At 46.1% G+C, this 21,410-nt stretch overlaps 1 protein-coding gene across 1 annotated transcript in view; it reads left to right on the top strand.

The window, feature by feature from the left end:
* Positions 1 to 1,392: 1,392 nt before the first annotated feature.
* DLEC1 (DLEC1 cilia and flagella associated protein) overlaps positions 1,393 to 21,410 on the top strand; it is a 43,471-nt gene continuing 23,453 nt past the window's right edge. The window contains exons 1-16 of the mRNA XM_068145922.1: positions 1,393 to 1,536; positions 3,678 to 3,818; positions 4,481 to 4,637; positions 6,132 to 6,242; positions 7,851 to 8,038; positions 8,644 to 8,864; positions 9,183 to 9,264; positions 9,641 to 9,728; positions 11,401 to 11,574; positions 13,097 to 13,233; positions 14,084 to 14,176; positions 15,115 to 15,205; positions 16,124 to 16,286; positions 17,939 to 18,131; positions 19,457 to 19,515; positions 20,015 to 20,189. Coding sequence (XP_068002023.1) covers positions 1,405 to 1,536; positions 3,678 to 3,818; positions 4,481 to 4,637; positions 6,132 to 6,242; positions 7,851 to 8,038; positions 8,644 to 8,864; positions 9,183 to 9,264; positions 9,641 to 9,728; positions 11,401 to 11,574; positions 13,097 to 13,233; positions 14,084 to 14,176; positions 15,115 to 15,205; positions 16,124 to 16,286; positions 17,939 to 18,131; positions 19,457 to 19,515; positions 20,015 to 20,189 — 2,205 coding nt within the window. The 5' untranslated portion in view covers positions 1,393 to 1,404. The remainder of the gene's footprint in view (positions 1,537 to 3,677; positions 3,819 to 4,480; positions 4,638 to 6,131; positions 6,243 to 7,850; positions 8,039 to 8,643; positions 8,865 to 9,182; positions 9,265 to 9,640; positions 9,729 to 11,400; positions 11,575 to 13,096; positions 13,234 to 14,083; positions 14,177 to 15,114; positions 15,206 to 16,123; positions 16,287 to 17,938; positions 18,132 to 19,456; positions 19,516 to 20,014; positions 20,190 to 21,410) is intronic.

Here is a 21,410-nt window from a genome sequence, read left to right on the forward strand (position 1 = left end):
GTCACCCCAACCCAATGAAAACATCAGGTTAAAATTCAACTTTACATGGTACAGAGGGGAAAAACAAGGTTAAACATCTGGCAGAAGTCATAGGTGGCAGTAAGAGATAGTGTCTACATTTATCAGTACCCCCAGGTCCCTTTCTGGAGAGCTGCCAAACAGAAAGGGACCTGGGGGTGCTGATTGACAGCCAGCTGAACATGAGCCTGCAGTGTATCCAGGTGGCCAAGAAGGTCAATGGCATCCTGGCCTGCATCAAGAACACTGTGGCCAGCAGGAACGGGGAAGTCATTCTGCCTCTGTACTCAGCACTGGTTGGGCCACACCTTGAGTCCTGGTTCCAGTTCTGGGCCCCTCAGTTTAAGAAGGACATTGAGACACTTGAACATGTCCAGAGAAGGGCAACAAGGCTGGGGAGAGCCCTCAAGCACAGCCCTGGGAGGAGAGGCTGAGGGAGCTGGGGTTGCTTAGCCTGGAGAAGAGGAGGCTCAGAGGAGACCTTATTGCTGCCTACAGCTACCTGAAGGGAGGTTGTAGCCAGGTGGGGGTTGGTCTCTTCTCCCATGCAAGCAGCACCAGAACAAGAGGACACAGTCTCAAGCTGCACCAGGGGAAGTTTAGACTGGAGGTGAGGAGAAAGTTCTTCACAAAGAGAGTTGGAATGTGCTGCCCAGGGAGGTGGTGGAGTCATCATCCGTGGAGGTGTTCAAGAGGGGATTGATTGTGGCACTTGGTGCCATGGTCTAGTAGTCATGAGGTGTTGGGTGAGAGGTTGGACTTGACGATCTTTGAGGTATTTTCCAACCTTATTGACTCTCTGAGTCTATGATTCTATACCTATAAATGTAGGTTAAAGTTTGTGTTTGTTTTGGTGGTGTTGTTCTCTCTGTTTCTTTCACTTCCTACATGCATGAGGCTCTCTCCAGCCTTTGGAAGTTAAATATCTTAGAGTATAGAATAGTGATAAAGAGCGTGATACAAATTGTTCCTAATGTTCATTTCTTTCCAGACTACTGTTTAAGCCTTCCACTCTGATCTGGCATTTGACTACTATGGATCTCAACTTGACAAGTGGATCCCAATTTCACTTCCAGATTTCATGTTGGGTTTCTGGACTTGGAAAAAAAATATCCAGCTTCTAAGCTGAGATGATCTTCTTAGCAAGTTACTGAATGGCAGTAAAGATTAAAGTACAGAAAGGGTATTTCCCCCCCCCCCCCCCCCCCCCCCCCCCCCCCAGTTTTTAATGTGTATATATATACTATTTTAAACAAATACATCTGCTTCACTGCCACTACTCTAAGGTTTTCTTACAGGCTGGGAACAAATCCTTTTTTAAAATGCTGGATTGCATTAACATTCCAGTTGGCAAACAGATGTTCTAATCAACTGCAATAGTGCACTATGAGAGAAGTTGGAATTCTGATATGGAAATGTGCCAACATGTATATGCTCCAACCTACTTCCAAAGGCGAGGACGCCCCTGTGTGCCTGCACGAAAACAAAGCTGTGGAACTTTTCTCTTGCAGAACACAGGTAAGCAGGTTCTGAGCTCATCAGATGTCAGGGATTTCTCTGACTTGCCTTGACCTTTGGAGCAGGATATTGCAGATTTGCCAAGCTTCCCCTACAGCAAGTTTCCCTTTTTTTGCAGGGAAACTAAAATCACAGCAGCGCCTCAAAGGCTCCTTTGGTGTCTTATTCCAAGTGCAGACTTTAAGGAGCTGAAAGCTAAAGCTTGTGGCACTGTGTAGTTACAAGCCCACTGCCCACCTCCACTCCCGACCCCTGCAAACCTCCTTTACAGTAACCTTGATGGAGCCCATCGACTCTGATAGTGATGGAGAAGCCCCAGGATCCACAGTCTAGTTCCCTCACTCTGAGCAAGATGGATGGGGATTGAAAAAAATGGGGGGGGGCGGGAGGAGGAAGGAACAAAAGGAGGCAGGACAAGCAGAAATTGCTACGCCAGGATGGTTTCCAAGGAAAATATCACCCTCTTTCAGCAGGAGCAGGCAGCTGTTGTTAGCAACCAGCATACACAGGCAGGGCTCTCCAGCAAGCAGAGGAGGAAGATGGATGGTTTGGGGGGATGAAGATTAATTACCCCGTATTGCAGGGATGAGCCCTTCCTCTACATGTGGCATGTGGCAGCTGGGGATGAAGGAGGGGATTTGTCTTTTTCCCTCAGCTGCCAAACTCTGGCTTGCACCGGAGCCTGACAGAGACAGAGGTACAATTCATGCCTCCTGGCAAGCCCAAATCCCTTCAAAAGTTTCAGGCCAACATTTTATTTCTTTTCTTATTAATTCACGCAGCAACTCTGCTTTGAAAGAGAGTGCGAAAAGTACAGCGGCGGGGCAGAAATTGGGTACGAGCCTCAAAGAGACAGGAGGTGCCCCCATCAGCGCAGTGGCAAAGGGTTGTGAGAGGGGTGACGATGCCCGGGGAGTCGGGGTGGAGGGGGGACTATGCTCTTCATTTCGTTGATCTCGGACGGAGCCGAGCCCCCAGCGCCTCTACTCCGCCCCCGGGCCGGCTCCCCGCGGCTCGGCTCCCCGCGGCTCGGCTCCCCGCGGCCCGGCCGCCTTGCCCTGCCCTGCCCACCCACGCGGTCGCTCAGCAACGACGACGCGGCCGGGCCGAGGCGAGCGGCCGGGCCGGGGTGACCGCAGTGCCAGGTGTGCCATGGCCCAGCGGAGCACACAGGTAAAGCGGTGGGGCTGAGCCGCACGGGCAGCCACAGCCCTGCACACAGACACCCCCCAGCCTACAGGCAGCGCTGCCCGCAGCCCCCCACCTTGCGAACAGCCTCACACACACGCTGCTGCGTACAGCCAGGCGCACCCCTGCATACCCTGGCGTACTGGTTGGGGCTGCCATAGCCAACTTTCTGCACAGCACCTGGTGGGAACTGTGTTTGGGTTTGTCCCGTTCGTAATACAGAGGTGTTCTAGTTATTGTTGGGTGGTGCTTACAGAGGGTCAAGGTTTTTTCTGCTCCTCACACCACCGAGTGAGTAAGCTGGGAGTGTGCAAAAAGCTAGAAGGGAACACAGGTAGGACAGATGGCCCCGATGGACCAAAGGGATATTCCATACCCTGTAGTGCCATGCTCAGCATGTAAATCTGGAGAAGGAAGGAGGAAGGGGTGGGGATGCTCAGAGTAATGGTGTTTGCTATGTATGATGGAGCCCTGCTTTCCTGGGGATGGCTGAACACCTGCCTGCTGATGGGATGTGGTGAGTGAATTTGTTTTGCTCTGCTTGTGTGTGGCTTTACCTATTAAACTGTCTATTTCAACTCAGAAGTTTTCTCACTCTTCTGACTCTCTCCCAGTCCATCAGGGAACAATGAGGGAGCAGCTGTGTGGGGCTGAGCTGCCAGATGGGGTTAAACCACAACACCTGCACAGTACTTGTATCCCCCCCCACACACACACACAGAGCTCACATGGCTTTGTGAACACACACACACATCCTTGCTTGCATACCCCAACACCTCAGTGTTCACATGAGCACACAGTGTGCCCCCTTTCACAGTCCTTTCCAGGTACCTTTCCTAGTCCTTTTCCCCCAATCTTTCCTCCATTTGCTAATTCTAGCCATTTTCACAGTCAGGAATCTCTACCTATCTCAGGCTTTAAGCACTGATTTCCTTATTCTTATTATTTCTCAGGACATCTCCCACTTGCTGGCTAGTGTCTTTGAGGACCTGGACACTGGAGATGCTATTGGGGAAGACCTGGAGACAAATTGGATCAAATCCCAAGGAGGAGGTGACATTGATTGCAAGAGTTTCATAGAGGAGCTACAGGAGGTAAATGTTGAACCCAAGTCAGAGTTTGGAGCTCTGTTCAGCTTTCATTGCTACTTCTTATTTTAAGTTCTTCTGTAAAATCAAAAGGTGGGTGGGGGACCTTGGAATGGATCTTTACTTACACTCTTTTATCCTTCATATGCAAGCCCTATGAGGAGAGGCTGAGGGAGCTGGGGTTGCTTAGCCTGGAGAAGAAGAGGCTTAGGGGAGACCTTATTGCTGTCTACAGCTACCTGAAGGGAGGTTGTAGCCAGGTGGGGGTTGATCTCTTCTCCCAGGCAACCAGCACCAGAACAAGAGGACACAGTCTCAAGCTGCACCAGGGGAGGTTCAGGCTGGATGTTAGGAAGAAGTTCTTCATAGAGAGAGAGATTGGCCATTGGAATGTGCTGCCCAGGGAGGTGGTGGAGTCACCATCACTGGAGGTGTTTAGGAAGCGACTGGATGGGGTGCTCGGTGCCATGGTTTAGTTGATTAGATAGTGTTGGATGATAGGTTGGACTTGATGAACTCAAAGGTCTCTTCCAACCTGCTCTGCTCTGCTCTGCTCTGCTCTGCTCTGCTCTGCTCTGCTCTATTCTATTCTATTCTATTCTATTCTATTCTATTCTATTCTATTCTATTCTATTCTATTCTATTCTATTCTCCCATGTCCATGACAGCTTCGCTCCAAGTACCAGCAACAACTGAAAGCAGCTGACACACTAGAAGAGAGCATCATTCAAGCTGAGCATCGAGCAAAAGCTGAAGAAGAAAGGGCCCTAAACATACTGAAGGCAGGTGTGGAGAAAGATTTTCACACACTAGGATTCCCACCAGGTGAGGATTGTGGAAACACTGTGTCTCCCCACGACATGCTTGTGGTTCCTGGAGACCAAGGATTCATTTGTCTAAATCATTGTTAGGACTCAATGAGTTTCTTGGTTGGCTTTACATCAACAGAGCGACTCTGAAGTATTTTGTGCAGGCACTCAAACAAAGTAACATCTGTTTGACGCTGTAAGAAATTAAACAAACAGCTCACTTTCACAGCATTAGACTTGCAGTCAATGGCTTGTGACCCAATTTTGTGAGAAGCTTACATAACATCAGTGAGCAAAGGTTAAATGTTTCTCTGATGGATGCATAGCTGGGTTTGAGCTGAATTGAGAACTGGGCAGTGACTGGCTGGAAAGCAGCCCTGAGGAGAGGGACTTGGGGTTGCTGGTGGACAAGAAGCTCAACAGGAGCTCTCAGTGTGCACTTGCAGCCCACAAAGCCAATCAGATCCTGGGCTGCATCACGAGAAGTGTGGCCAGCAGGGCAAGGGAGGTGATCCTCCCCCTCTGCTCAGCTCTGGTGAGACCCCACCTGGAGTACTGCATCCAGTTCTGGAGCCCCTATTACAAGAGGGATATGGACATGCTGGAACGTGTCCAGAGAAGGGCCAGGAGGATGAGCAGAGGGCTGGAGCACCTCTCCTGTGAGGACAGACTGGAGGAGTTGGGGCTGTTCAGTCTGGAGAAGAGAAGGCTCCGAGGTGACCTAAATGTGGCCTTCCAGTATCTGAAGGGGGCCTACAGGAAGGCTGGGGAGGGACTGCTCAGGATCTCAGGTAGTGATAGGACTAGGGGGAATGGAATGAAGCTGGAGGTGGGGAGATTCAGGCTGGATGTGAGGAGGAAGTTATTCACCATGAGAGTGGTGAAGCCCTGGAATGAGTTGTCCAGGGAGGTGGTTGGGATGTTGTCCCTGGAGGTGTTTAAGCCCAGGCTGGATGAGGCTCTGGCCAGGCTGATGTAGTGTGGGGTGTCCCTGCCCATGGCAGGGATTTGGAACTAGCTGATCCTTGTGGTCCCTTCCAACCCTGACTGATACTATGATACTATGATGCTATGAGATGCATGTCCAAGTATTGGCACGAAAATCCCATACTGTTCCTCTATCCAAAAGCATTACCTGAAAGAGAACCATCACATCTAACAGGATGAGTTATGAAACCAACATTAGTTTGGATTGATTTAAGGTAGTGTATCTTAAAGGGCTGTGCTTGGAGAGGGGTTGGGGTTATTTCATAGTATCATAGAATCAGTCAGGGTTGGAAGGGATCACAAGGATCATCTAGTTCCAACCCCCCCTGCCATGGGCAGGGACACCCCACACTAGATCAGGCTGGCCAGAGCCTCATCCAGCCTGGTCTTGATTTTTGCTTCGTTGTTGTTTTGGTTGGTTGTTGGGTTGGTTGGGTTTTGGGGTGGGGTTTTGTGTGTGTGGTTGGTTTGTTTGGTTTACTGTTCTGTTTATTTGGTTGTTGTTTTTTTTTCCCTGTTGCAGTGCCATCCTATTTTAGGGGGATTGTGGATAATGAACTCCTTAGAAAGAATCATTTGATTTGCCCTGATGATTACATCATCGATAAGAAACCTACTACCAGAGCACCAAAAGGTAACTTAACGCTGAGGATAATTTAGGCTTTTTACCACACTCTGTAAGAATTGCAGCCCTGAAGAGCATAGCAGGCCTGAGTATATGTTTAGAGCTTTCTACCCATGCAGAAGGGACTGCAGCTTTGCAAGCATAAAATTCCACTAAAGGAACATTGTCAAAATAAAATGGAGACATTCAAAATGATGGAGGTCAAGTGAGGTTAAATATGGAATTCAATGCTGGTCACACATTTGTTTACAGTTCCTTCCACGTGACACAAAACCTGCATTAATTGTGACTGCTCCTCTGTTCAATTTTATCAGCACAAAGATTCTTCAGTAAGCAGAGAATGGAAGTGGTTACATCAAAATAAAACATATTTTCAGTGAAATAGAACCATGTTCTTTATTTGGGGTTTAAAATTTTCCAGTTCTAGAAATCTATCAGTTTAATTTGCAAGAAAAAAATCAGTATCCACGTATCCCCTGCTGGAGAGGTGAGCCCATGACAGCCTCATGAGGTTCAACAAGACCAAGTGCAAGGTCCTGCAGCTGGGTCAGGGCAATCCCAGGTACCAATGTAGGCTAGGCAGAGACTGGCTTGAGAGCAGTCCTGAAGAAAAGGGCTTGGGAGTGCTGGTGGATGAGAAGCTCAACGTGAGCCAGCAGTGTGCACTTGCAGCCCAGAAAGCCAATCACATCCTAGGCAGCGTCAAGAGAAGCATAGCCAGCAGGTTGAGGGAGGGGATTCTTCCCCTCTACTCCACTCTGCTGAGACCCCACCTGGAGCACTGTGTCCAGTTCTGGAGCCTCTATTACAGGAAGGATCTGGAGGTTCTGGAAGGTGTCCAGAGAAGGGCCACGAGGATGAGCAGAGGGCTGGAGCTGCTCTACTATGGCGACAGACTGAGGGAGTTGGGGCTATTAAGTCTGGAGAAGAGAAGGCTCCAAGGAGACCTTCTTGTGGCTTTCCAGTACCTGAAGAAAGCTGGGGAGGGACTCTTTAGGCTGTCAGGGAGTGATAGGACTGGAACAATAGGAATGGAACAAAACTAGAAATGGGTAGATTCATATTGAATGTTAGGAAGAAGTTCTTCCCCTTGAGGGTGGTGAGACACTGGAACAGGTTGCCCAGGGAGGTGGTGGAAGCCTCGTCCCTGGAGGTTTTTAAGGCCAGGCTGGATGTGGCTCTGAGTAACCTGATGTAGTGTGAGGTGTCCCTGCCCATGGAGGAGGGGTTGGAACTTGCTGATCCTTGAGGTCCCTTCCAACCCTCAGAATTCTATGATTCTAAGAAAAATCTTTTGGGCAGTGTCAAGACATCTTCACTCTTTTTTTTGGTGGAGTCAGTGTTCCTGAAGGAGTTCAAGACACATGTGGACCTGGCACTTTGGGACATGGTGTAATGGCCATGGCAGTCTAAGGTTGGCAGTTGGACTGGATGATCTTAGATGTCTTTTCTAACTGACACATTTCTATTGCTTTTATGAAAATAAATAACAAATATCAATTTCATTCTAGAAGAATTAATGTGTATTTTTTTTAAACATCAGCATGGCTCAGATAAATTCATCCACCTGTGCTTAGATCAGATGCTTATAATGCATGGTTTTTCTTTGAATTGCAGGAAAATCAGTGCCTGGCTATCTCAGGGGGGTATTTAATGTTAGGCAGCAGGTTTCTTCACTCTCACGGGACCTGATGCCTGCAGACCTGCAGAAAAAAACTGATGGGCTGCCCCCAAATGTGCCTTGTGGCACATTAACTCTGCCTTCAACTGCATGCTCTAGCCACCACACTAAAAAGGTCACAAAGGTATGTTTTACAGATGTGTTAGCTTCAGTCTGTCAGAACTACGTGATGGAATGGGATGGGATGGGATGGGATGGGATGGAATGGAATGGAATGGAATGGAATGGAATAGAATAGAATAGAACAGAACAGAACAAACCAGGTTGGAAGAGACCTTCAAGATCATCATGTCCAACCTATTGTTCCTGTAACAAAGGGTGAATATCCGTCTCAGGCTGAGCCAGGGGAAGTTTAGGCTGGAGGTGAGGAGAAAGTTCTTCCCAGAGAGAGTTTTTAGCCATTGGAATATGCTGCCCAGGGAGGTGGTGGAGTCATCATCCCTGGAGGTGTTCCAAGAGGGGACTGGACGTGGCACTTGGTGCCATGGTTTAGTCATGAGGTGTTGGGTGACAGGTTGGATTTGATGATCTTTGAGGTTTCTTCCAACCTTGGTGATTCTGTGATATCAATGCATTGTTGATTTGCTGCTAAGAAAAGAGGAAAACAGGATGCCTTGTCTGAATTTGGAGTGCTGTGTGGCTTTAATTAGGCATGTAGAGATGCTTTCCTCATCACCCTTTACCATGTTGTGTTTAATTTCGTACCGTGGTCTGGCTGTTTCTCCCAAGAAACCAAGTACCTCGGGGAAGCCAGCCTGGAAAGACAGACAGTGCAAAGCAGTGGAAGAAAGTGAGCCTGCTTATCTTGCCAACCTTGACAGAAGGCAGAATTACTTGAAGAACCCTCGCTTTTTCCCACCAAATGCTCCTCACGGAGGCAAATCTCTTGTCCTTTCTCAAGGACAGGTGGAAGATGCCATAGCCAGAGGAATACCAGAAGATAATGAAGGGTATGCAGTATATACAGTTTCTTGATTCTGAGCTGGGGCACACAGAGAGCTCCACTGTGGGGGTTGGAACTAGATGATCCTTGTGGTCCCTTCCAACCCTGAATGAAACTATGAAACTATGAAACTGTGGGTCTACACCTAGGTATTTTGAGCTGAATGTCTGTACAGCCTCCTAGAAAACAAAGTATGTCTGCATGACATTTTGGGCTTGCCAGAGGATGCATTCTGCAGTTTCTCGTTTTATCAGTATCCAAGCAGCTAGGCAGCAAGAGACTGAGACTGTCTCCTTCATTTATTTGTTTATTTTTAATCTTTCAGTGATACCTCCTTTGTTCCTGTGTTTCTTGCCAACCCACCTACTGTTTTGTTTCCTGATTATGAAGTTGGCCTAGCTTATGAGGTGAGAGCTTCGTTGTAGGGAGTTCATTCTTACCACGGAGAAGCGTTACGTCCTGCTGTGATCTACAGACTTCACCCAATCTATTGGCTTTCTGCAGCCTAACAAAAGGCTAAGTTTCTTCTTTATATTGAATTACTGACCCTTTACCTTCCTTACTCTTTCACACATGCCACTGACACACTCAGTGTGTCACTCTCTCAGTGAAAAACTGAGAGAGACCCTTTTGAGTCTCCACTTTGGTAGTATCTAGTTCAGCCTTTACTGAATAAACAATTGCAATTAGTTCCTACCAGCAGGGCACTAGGGAATTGCAAACATTAATAGTGAATGATGATCAGTGCAATGGAACACTTTGTTTCCTTTGTCTCAAATGCAGATGACTATAGAGCTGCTGAACGTCACTTCAACGTGTCGTCAAGTAAGAGTCATCCCTCCTTCTACTTCAGCATTCAGCATTAGGCCAGGTAAGAGTTCTTTTTACTGGCTTTAAGATGTTAAAACCTAAGAGATCGAATTTATCAGCTTGAAAAGAGTTTTCAGAGACATTCTGTTTGGTTCTGCTAACCATAGTGCTCAGTTCTTTAGAAACTGAAGGATGACTTCTATCTCTGGGACTATTCATAGAATCATAGTATCAGGGTTGGAAGGGACCACAAGGATCATCTACCTCCAAGCCCCCTGCCATGGGACACCCCACACTAGATCAGGCTGGCCAGAGCCTCATCCAGCCTGGTTTTAAACACCTTCAGGGAGTACTGCATCCAGTTCTGGAGCCCCTATTACAAGAGGGATATGGACATGCTGGAAGGTGTGCAAAGAAGGGCCACGAGGATGAGCAGAGGGCTGGAGCACCTCTCCTATGAGGACAGATTGAAGGAGTTGGGGCTGTTCAGTCTGGAGAAAAGAAGGTTCCAAGGTGACCTTATTGTGGCCTTCCAGTATCTGAAGGGGGCTACAAGAAGGCTGGGGAAGGACTTCTCAGGATCTCAGGTAGTGATAGGACTAGGGGGAATGGAATGAAGCTGGAGGTGGGGAGATTCAGACTGGATGTGAGGAGGAAGTTCTTCACTGTGAGAGTGGTGAAGCCCTGGAATGGGCTGTCCAGGGAGGTGTGCAACTCATAAGCAAATTCAAGTGATCTGATGAGGAATTTAAGAAGATTAATAGTAAAGTGTTTGGAGTTAGATTAAAATGTATCTATGGAATACCCAGACTGAGTTTTATCCAAAATTCCTCTAGGAGCACACGTAGTTTCCACTAAAATCATCAGATGGGGAGGACAAGGAGCAACGTACTTCAGCTGCAGCAAGGAATATTAGGTTAGAGGAAAATTAAGAACAACATCACACAGAGTATCACAGTATAACTAAGCTTGGAAGAGACCTCGAGGATCATTGAGTCCAACCTGTCACCCAACACCTCATGACTAGACCATGGCACCAAGTGCCACATCCAATCTCCTCTTGAACACCTCCAGGGACGGTGACTCCACCACCTCCTTGGGCAGCACATTGCAATGATGAATGACTCGCTTGGTGAAGAACTTTCTCCTCACCTCGAGTCTAAACCTCCCCTGGCGCAGCTTGAGACTGTGTCCTCTTGTTCTGGTGCTGGTTGCCTGGGAGAAGAGACCAACCCCCACCTGGCTACAACCACCTTTCAGGTAGTTGTAGAGGGCAATGAGGTCACCCCTGAGCCTCCTCTTCTCCAGGCTAAACATGTTTCTTGCAGTAAGATAGCCAGGCACTGGGACAGGTTGCCTAAGGAGAGTGTGGCATCTCAGTCACAATACTGGAGGAGTATTTAGATAGGAGAAGTTAGAAACGCCTATGCAAGCCTTGCTGTGTTGTGGTGGAGGAAGATGTCTCAAGGGTCCCCCTCACTCTGTTTTCTCTCGCTGAGAGGCACATTCCAGGTGAAAATCTCTGAGTTCCATGGAAGATGTGCACATACACAGATGACACTGGCAGGCCCTTTGTGCTCATCTGTTTTTATCAGCTTGACTTAGGCAATACACGGGGGGGAGTTTGCAGGCACCTTTCTGGGGGCGGATGTGATCACAGATACCTGTGCCAGCTTTGGGAGCCTTTAGATTTTTAATTCCCTGCATTCTCTTTTTTTTTTGTTTTTCCCAAGGAAAATTTCCAGGAAAGGAAAGAATGATTGCTCCTGGGATGAAATGCCAGTACACAGTCCAGTTTCTTCCTGAAAACGTAGGAGATTATGACGATCATATATCAGTGGAGACTCCAGCGTCAAAACCTCTTCTGATCCCTATCCAAGCTAGGAGACCACCTCCAGTATTGACATGTCAGTAAAGTCCAGTGCTGAAGTTTCTCTGGAGTTAAATGGACTTGGGGTAGTTTTTTTTTCAGTATTCAGTATCACTAAGGTTGGAAGAGACCTCAAAGATCATCGAGTCCAACCTGTCACCACAGACCTCATGACTAGAGTAGGGAGGACATTACTGCCCACTGCAGGCTTGAGCTCACAACCTTCCTGTCTCCAATTTTATGTCACAAAACAAATATGGACCAGCTTGGCAGTCCAGTCTCTGCATATTTATATCTCTCTTCTTTTCACTCATAATGTATTTGTTAGCCATCAAATTTAATCCTATCCAATTTTCCCTCCATTTTATGTTCTTGCCACATCAAGCTTTTATTAATTTGGGGTGTGTTGGTTTTTTTTTTTCACAGTATTAGGGAAGTGAGCAGGAACCACTGGTTGAGGTTTGTGCCTTGTCAGTTCCTGAATTCCTAACTGTAATGCTAATCCAAAATACTAAGGAATTATGATTTAATCATAGAATCAATAAGGTTGGAAAAGACCTCAGAGATCATCAAGTCCAACCTGTCACCCAACACCTCATGATGACTAAACCATGGTTCCAAGTGCCACATCCAATCCCCTCTTGAACACCTCCAGATTTAGTTGAACACTTATGCTATTAATGAATATTCATTGAAATATGCAGTATTTATATATGGATAAGACATATATGCAGGATGGTCATCTCCATAGGTCATGACATATAGGAGTCTCTGATATGGAATCATAGAATTATTAGGGTTGGAAGGGACCTCAAGGATCATTCAGTTCCAACCCGCTGCCATGGGCAGGGACACCTCACACTACAGCAGGTTGCTTACAGCCACATCCAGCCTGGCTGTAAAAACCTCCAGGGATGAGGCTTCCACCACCTCCCTGGGCAACCTGTGCCAGTGTCTCACCACCCTCATGGGGAAGAACTTCTTCCTAACATCCAACCTGAATCTACTCACTTCTAGTTTTGTTCCATTCCACCTAGTTCTATTACTTCCTGACACACTAAAAAGTCCCTCCTCAGCTTTCTTGTAGCCCCCTTAAGATACTGGAAGGCCACAATTTGGTCTCTTTGGAGCCTTCTCTTCTCCAGACTGAACAACCCCAACTCCCTCAGTCTGTCTTCATAGCAGGAGGAGCTCCAACCCTCTCTCTCTATATAGCCTCAGCTGTAACAGCCAGGATAGCTTTTGCAGAAACTTGCTTTGATTGTTCTGTAACTTCACTTTTCCTCTTACAGTGAGCTTTTTGTTATTACTTTTTGTTGTTGTTCAATAGAGTCTTTAAGGAGGAAGCACCATTGAAATGTAAGATGAATGTAGAAATATGTACCTCACACTCTTCACCTTTCAAATGGAAAGCACTGGAGGGGTTTTAGGACTGCAGCCCTGAGAGTATTCCTGTGCAGTATTGTTGTCTGTAAAGAGTTATTTAAGGAGAAGGTGGCTTTGCCAGCTGCTGGCCTGCTCTGCCTCTGTAGTCTCATGTTCTATGGTACTCATTGCAGTGCCTGACATTATAGACTGTGGTTCCTGCCTTGTTGGAGGAATAAAATCAACGAAGCTTTCGTGCAGAAATGAAGGAATAAGACCTGGGATGTTCTCTATAATGCCAAAGAATGCCTGTGCACCTCCTAACTCCAGGGTGAGTGATTAGAATGGAAATACTGGACAGGGTATGGTATGAGTGTCCTGACAGGGTATGTTAGCACAGATGTCATAAGGCTTTGCTGTGGGCATTTGCGTTGTGCCATTCTCTTAGGGATTCATATTTATCCCCAAAACCAGTCACCCTGGATGTCTGAACCTTCTGCTTGTGCTCTGGCTTGCCTCTGGAAGGAGCTGTCCTGCTCAATGGTGAGGTAAACTCAAGTATAGATCAGGGCAAGGACAACTGACTTGAGCTTTGACCTGCTTCTTAAAGCAAATAGAAATGCAATCAGTTCAAGCACTGCTTGAGCTAATTTCCTCCCACTCCCCACCAAAGATACCACTTACTGAGCTTGCTGCACCTTGCTGCAATCCACTGCTCTGTCTTTAGCTTTCCATCACAAAGCAGGGTCTGAGTGAAATGGACAAAGATAAGATGTGACTGGCTGACTGGCACTTTATGTGCTGGAGAACAAGCTGCTGTACCAGGCTGACCCTTCTGAACCACTTTACAGTTCCAGCTCAGAGTGGGTCAGACAAAGCTCCTATGCTCAGGCATAGCTGTTCTTCTGTAAACATGAATATTAGGGCTCATGGCTCGTGACACTATCATTTGTCTTTGGGAACAGTACCTTCTCTCCTCCTTTCACCAAAGTGGTTATAAAGCATCAAGCATTTTTTTCCTAATTAAGCTGTATTCATAAGCTACCTACTTTTGAGATGTGTGACAAAAGTTACAGTAAGAGGTAAAACAGTGATGTTTTGCCTGTTCAAGGTAACCCTGCGTTTAAGAAACAACAACTTGATCAATTTAATTTGTTGTTTGTTTTGTTTTAACATGTTAGCCTGCTGCCACTGTTGATTTTGTGATACAAGATCCTTTTGGGATCCATCCTGGTGCTTTTGAGCTCACTCCAGGGCAGACTACAACAGTAGAGGTTAGTACCAGCTGCTATAGAAGGTATTTATGCTTTACCAAATACCACACCTTGAACACTGTGTCCAGTTCTGGGTTCCTCAGTTTAGGAAAGATGTTGACTTGCTGGAACGTGTCCAGAGAAGGGCAACAAAGTTGGGGAGGGGTTTGGAGCACAAGCCCTATGAGGAGAGGCTGAGGGAGCTGGGGTTGCTTAGCCTGGAGAAGAGGAGGCTCAGGGCAGACCTTATTGCTATCTACAGCTACCTGAAGGGAGGTTGTAGACAGGCGGGGGCTGTTCTCTTCTCCCAGGGAACCAGCAACAGAACAAGAGGACACAGTCTCAAGCTGTGCCAGGGGAGGTTTAGGCTGGAGGTTAGGAAGAAGTTCTTCATAGAGAGAGAGATTGGCCATGGGAATGTGCTGCCCAGGGAGGTGGTGGAGTCACCATTACTGGAAGTGTTTAGGAGGAGACTGGATGGGGTGCTTGGTGCCATGGTTTACTTGATTAGATGGTGTTGGATGATGGATTGGGTGCAATGATCTCAAAGGTCTCTTCCAACCTGGTCTGGTCCATTCCATTCCATTCCATTCCATTCCATTCCATTCCATTCCATTCCATTCCATTCCATTCCCAAAGTCTTGCTTAGCCACTCAGAGACCAGTCAGGCTCTGAGAGAACCATTCATACACAGCTAACCCAGCAGGCTGTTCACACCTCCAGTGACTACAAAGCCAGCCTCTAGTGACCATCCAGACACGCAGGTGTAAGTTCAGTGACCCAGAAAACACCTATTTCTTCCTGGCCTCTACTATGGGGATGTGACACTGTCTGTTTCTTGCAAATGTAAGATCTAATTGCTAATTAAATGTCCTTTAGAGAACATTTACAAATGGAAGTTTATTACTTCCTGGAAAGGAATCAGTTATGGACATTGCTGTTTCACTCTTCTCTTTCAGGTAGTGTTTTTCCCTTCTTTTCCAGAAGTCTCACAGCAAACATACACCCTGTTTTGTGACAGCTGCCAAGTCAATGATGTTACAGTCACAGGTTTGTTTCTAACACCTTTTAGAGATGTGATCCTATCATCTATTCAGCTAGTCTGAATGGTGGTTGAAGGGACAGAAATATTTTATGCCCTTGGATTAAGCAAATACTTTGTCCCCTGATGATTTTAAATGCTAAGCATTTTTATTACTATTACTCCTCCATCCCAGTGCATGAAATACATCATGGGATGTACATGGGATCCAGGAAGTACTGAGCTCTTAACTCACTGTAGCCAGAAATCCAAATGTAGCATGTCAACAAGTGGCAGAAAACAAACCCTGTTGTTAGCTGCAGTTCCTTAGACTTTTGTACCCACAAGACAGCATGACAAGCTATAAAACATCAGCTTGAACAGGGAAGAAATGGATCTGGGGCAAGTTTGGGGCACATCCTCGGATCAGGGCATTCAGGAAAGAGAGGCAGTCTTTGGATTAGCTAATGAGACCACTTAAAATTCCTGTGGATGTTAGTGCTTGTCCTGCAATGTAGTCGTGCTACAACATTAGGCCTGACTCATAGTCTATTCAATCACTTTGTCACAGGTATTTCCTTTGGACATTTTTAGCAGTGCATTTGCTGCTAGTTTTTACTTCTATATACTGCTCAGAGCATCTGGGAGCCACATTACCAGCCGCTGCAAACACTCTGCTCACTTGAGTGAAGCTATGCTGATGTGAGCTGAGGCTGCAGCCCTGAAATCCAAATCTCTTAAATTCATGAAGAGAAGACCTCTGTTGAAATATGTTAATAAACATAAAAAAGCCATCAGGAAACCATTGTGCAATTAGCACCTTGGAGTGCTGACTCTTGAGGAAACACCAGATATAATCACTAACAGCCGCTGCTGGCGTTTGCTGGCCATGAGCAGCACGGACAATAGCCAGGTGCTAAACACTAATCCCTGCTTCTGTCTTCAAGGGGTTGGAGAGCTGATAGCTCTGGAGCTTTTGTCTGTCACGGGTGGAGAAAGCAAACCTGAAGCTGGTGAAGTGACTGATGTAACAGCGCAGCATCTCATACGGTTTGAGCCCCAAAACCCACACAGCACCAGGGAGAAGAAATTGCTTATAAGAAACTCTGCGTATGTAGCTACTATTAGTAGGGTAATGCTCTGCAGTCTGAACATGTTGGTAAGGGTCTCATAGGGGATACCATACCACAGTATCACACAGTATCACAGTATCACTTAGGTTGGAAAGGACCTCGAGGATCATCAAGTCCAACCTATCAACACAGACCCCATGACTAGACCATGGCACCAAGTGCCACGTCCAATCTCCCCTTGAACGCCTCCAGGGTCGATGACTCCACCACCTCCCTGGGCAGCACATTCCAATGACGAATGACTCGCTCGGTGAAGAACTTCCTCCTCACCTCGAGTGTAAACCTCCCCTGGCACAACTTGAGACTGTGTCCCCTTGTTCTGGTGCTGGTTGCCTGGGAGAAGAGGCCAACCCCTTCCTGGTTACAACCACCCTTCAGGTAGTTGTAGAGGGCAATGAGGTCACCCCTGAGCCTCCTCTTCTCCAGGCTAAACAACCCCAGCTCCCTCAGCCTCTCCTCATTGGGCTTGTGTTCAAGGCCTCTCCCCAGCCTTGTTGCCCTTCTCTGGACACATTCAAGTGTTTCGATGTCCTTCTTAAACTGAGGGGCCCAGAACTGGACACAGGACTCAAGGTGTGGCCTAACCAAAGCAGAGTACAGGGGCACTATGACCTCCCTGCTCCTGGTGGCCACACTATTCCTAATGCAGGCCAGGATGCCCTTGGCCCTCTTGGCCACCTGGGCACACTGCTGGCTCATATTCAGGTGGCTGTTGATCAGCACCCCCAGGTCCCTCTCTGTTTGGGAGCTCTCCAGCCACTCTGACCCCAGCCTATAGCTCTGCATGGGATTGCCGTAGCCAAAGTGCAGCACTCGGCACTTGGACTTGTTGAATGCCATCCCATTGGACTCTGCCCATCTGTCCAGTTGGTCGAGGTCCCTCTGCAGAGCCTTTCTACCCTCTAACTGACTAACATCTGCCCCTAACTTTGTGTCATCTGCAAATTTGCTTCTCAAGCTGAAGAGACCTTCTTGCAGCTGATAAACGGTGTCCTTCCTCCCCTTAGTAAGGCAAAGGTTTTGAGGTCAGCACAAGCCAGGTTTCAAAACTCATGAAGATATTCCATGGGATGCACTTCAGCTGGAGCAGCCTAGTTAAGCAATCTTTTCTGGATGACAGAGACTACTGCAGAGCCATTGCTATAATCTTGGCTGGAGCCACTGTGTTTGTTGACATGTTCAAAACCACATCTTGCACTTGGATTAAATTCAGAACATTATGTAGACCATCAGCAGTGATCCAATGCAAACACACTGATAGCAGCAGGAGTGGGCCTGGTGAACTCAGACTCTTAAAAGAAGCATTGTAGAGTTTTCTAACAGTTGTATTAGCTGACAAGTTAAATAACAGGAGAAAGTGTTAGGATATCTTACACATTTATAGGATTTACTTCCACATTAGCATCTTCTTTGTGCAGTTGATACACCCTGACTTTACACTGCCTCTTCAGCTCTGTAGCTCACAAAGGCTGGCAAGCCTAACCCCTGTAATGTTTAAAGAAATGAGTTCCCTACATGGAAAAGGGAACTGAAATTTTTCTCCCTGATATTTAGCTTAAACATATCTCATGGTTTTTAATCATAGCTTTTCTTTTGTTTTGTTTTGGTTTCCCCTTGGTCTCTTTGCAGCCACATAGAACTTCCTTTCTCCTGGCAGAAAAGGAAGCCTAATCTGAAACCATTAATATCAGAAGAAACTGCAGACTTCATGAAGCTCAAGCACCACCCAGACACAGAATCAGCCTTCTCCCTAAATCCTGAGCAGGGAGTTTTGCTTCCACATGTGGATAATGAATTTACTCTCACTTACACTCCACAGGAGGTATGTCTTGTGATGCCTTCCTATCTACAAACTCCAGCTGTGTATTTGTATGCAAGCCATAAAATCCTTGCTGTGCTGCTTTCTGAATTAAATGTAATCAGCTGGTACTATGCTCTGATAAACAGCCCTCAGAATGCAGAAAGCTCCTTAAAGAAAAGCTGTTTTGACTGCAAAATGTGAGACAGTTTCTGATCTTATGTCATTTTTGGTACTGACTGGGCACAATAAATTTTGTGCTGAAACTATGGGCACATCCCCATAGCTGCAGCTGTACTGACTGGTGAAGCTGCCACCCTCCCCACAATATCAGCTGCTCCACAATCTCCTGGCCTTCTGCTGCGTGAGCTGCTCTAGAGATGTGCCCTGTACCTGCTGCAGCCTAAAAAGGTTTGCTGAGCAAACTGATCGTTTAGACTTTTTCCATCTGTAGCTTTTTGGGGCTGAAATGGGTCCTGTGAAGAGCTGTGTGGAAAATCAAGTGGATAGTTAGTAGCCTTTGGCAGAGAAATGAGGGTACACAGCTGTGAGGCATAAAGAGGAGTTCAATGATGTTTGAATGCAGCTGTACCAGCGACTGTTGCCTCAGTTTCTGCTCTCTGAACCTGTAAATAAGGAGCATGAGCTCACTGCAGTTAAAGAATTTCAAACCAAAGTAAGCCTAAGGATGGGAAAATTCTATGCTGTGATGACTGACAGACAGGCAAAGGAATGCCTCAAATAAGTATGGAAGAGAAACTAAAGTGGGTTTAAAGAATATTGTAATTGGTTAAGAGAGAAATGAATGAATATTAATATATCTCTACAAACAGACTAATCTTTTTCAAAGCCCTTCAGATTTAAGACCTGATTCTGTGTTTCCTGCCCTCCTCCCCTGCCTCTTATTAGAATGTGGAAAGCATCTCCTTTTCTCATGTTGGGAACCCAAGGTTTCCTTACTCCAAATCAAATTGATGGTCAATTAAGGTAAATACCCTGGAGTGCTTAGGAAAAACTTTATGTTAGTAAAGCAGTACTGAGCTTCATTTGGGGAGCCTTTGCAGATGCTTGTGTGTAGTATGCAATATACTAGGGAAATAATAACAGGCATGTCAAAAATGAGTATTTTTCTTGGACTCACACTCCATGAGATCAGAATCTGGCTTAATAGTTTGCCATCAGACATGTTTTCTTTTAGCAACTCTAGAGTTTGATTATTGTTTATCAGAGCTCAGCACTCAGATGCTGATTGTTCATCCCTTACATGTAAACTACTTAATTGTCTTTTGGTTTACCCCCAACATGATTGATTACTTGACATTAAAATCCTTTCCTTCTTCACTGTGTAGCTGAAGAGTTATCACAGTGTGATTCAGATGGCACTGAGGGATGTCCCAGAAGCACCTTGGTAAGCTGAGAAATTCCTGGTGAGATGTGTAGGCAGATTTTTAGCTATGCTATCACATTTAAGTTACTGAGTTTCTTCCTCTTTCTGGTGTTGGTGGATTAACAATTATAAAGGATTTTATCTGCACAACTAATTGTTGTATGAAGAGGATCTCTGTGATCTGAGCAGATGCCTTAGCCCTACCTAGGGCTCTTGGAAAAAGATAACACAGTCATTTTGTCTGTTCATTTGCCAGGCTTTCTGCTGGGATTTCCAGCAGGTTTCCCTCTTACTGCTGCTTGTCACAGCAGTCTGAGACTTACATACTTGTTCATGAGCAGACTGGGACCACTGGAGCACATTAATGAACTACTGTAATTTTTCCAGTCCTTAATGGTGCCCAGCCTGAGCTGACTGCATGCAGACAGTCTGTACTGGAGGAACTTGTGGTTGGGCAGTTAAAAGAAGGGATCCAGTTTAAACAGCAGTTTAAGATGCTTAATGGCATTTCCTCCCAAAGCTCAGTTACAGAGAGGATGCTTCAAAACATCCCAGAATGCAAAACAAAGGATGTAATAGCACTGGAGATAGAAGTTAAGGGATCAACAGAACCATTTCAACTTCTTCTGGAGCCATATGTCATTATCATCCCTGGAGAAAACTTTATTGGTGTAACTGTCAGGAAAAGATTTAAGGTTAGTTTGCTTTTGACTTCATGTGCTTTGTGTCACTAGATGTCATAGGTGTTGCAGAAGACATCAGGCAACCTGAAGATGCCAGACAATCTATGTTAGATATTTTTAAAGGAGGCCCTGGCTCCAGGACAGTCTAAGCTGAAATTCCCAGCAAGCCTCCTTAGCCCCACGCTCCAGGCAGCAGTCTTTGTTGTTTCCTCATCTCAAGTGTGATACCACAGACTTTCACTCTTCTAAACATTTTTTTCTGGGTCACTAACCTGTAGTTTATCACTCTGTCACTCCTGTAGCATAGAAGTTTTTCAGTTGGGAGGAATAGCCCATGGAGGATTAAATTGTGGCTCAGTTGGTAGTGCATATAGACCCTTAATGGTAAGGTCGTGAGTTCAAGCCTGCAGTGGGCAGTAGTGTCCTCCCTACTCTAGTCATGAGGTCTGCGGTGACATGTTGGACTCAATGATCTTTGAGGTCTCTTCCAACCTTAGTGATACTGAAATTGCTTCATAACAGAGGCACTGTTCATTAAAAGGACTACAGCAAGAAAAGAACAGCTGCAGAGGTCCCATATGCTGCAGCTTACTAGACCTTATTTTCTGCTGCATCTTCTGGTCATTTCTTTTTGACCATTATGGGACAGACTGCTGCTGCAATTGTCCACTCAGTGCCCTCTACACTAGACTTAAGGATCCTTTTAATCATGAGAAAAAAAAGTGCCAATTAGCAAGACCAGACAGGAAAACATTTCCCAGTTAATGGTCTTTCCATTTCTTCTTAAAGATACTGCTAATCAGTGTTTTAGTTTTATCCTCTGTCTCCCTAGAAGTTCTTTTTCAACTGAAGACAGCCATTTCATACTTTCCAGTAATCCAGCACAGCTACATCTGTGGTATAAGTAATTAAGTCACTTACTGATAACACAACAACATTCCTCACAGTTTCCAATTGTTGGTTTTTTGAAGTCTCAGAAGATAAGAATTTGAACTGTGCTTAGACATAATTGTGCTTCAGAGAACAATGGTATTCACTCTAATTAAGAAATAACATCTGAACAGATGCAGAGAGCAGGCCAGAGATTTCAGGAGCTTGTATCTCCATCACAACCAGATCCTTTAGCGAAGTCAGGCTGCTCTCAAAAAGGAAGATTTGAGGTTTTAAGTTCAGAAGGTCTGTTAGAAATTTGGAAAACAGGGTGAAAGCTTAAAAGGCTTCAAGTGTGATAAT

The sequence above is a fragment of the Melanerpes formicivorus genome, unplaced genomic scaffold (genome assembly GCF_026170545.1).
Source record: "Melanerpes formicivorus ecotype bairdi unplaced genomic scaffold, bMelFor1.0.p_v2 SCAF_13, whole genome shotgun sequence".
Classification (NCBI taxonomy): domain Eukaryota; kingdom Metazoa; phylum Chordata; class Aves; order Piciformes; family Picidae; genus Melanerpes; species Melanerpes formicivorus.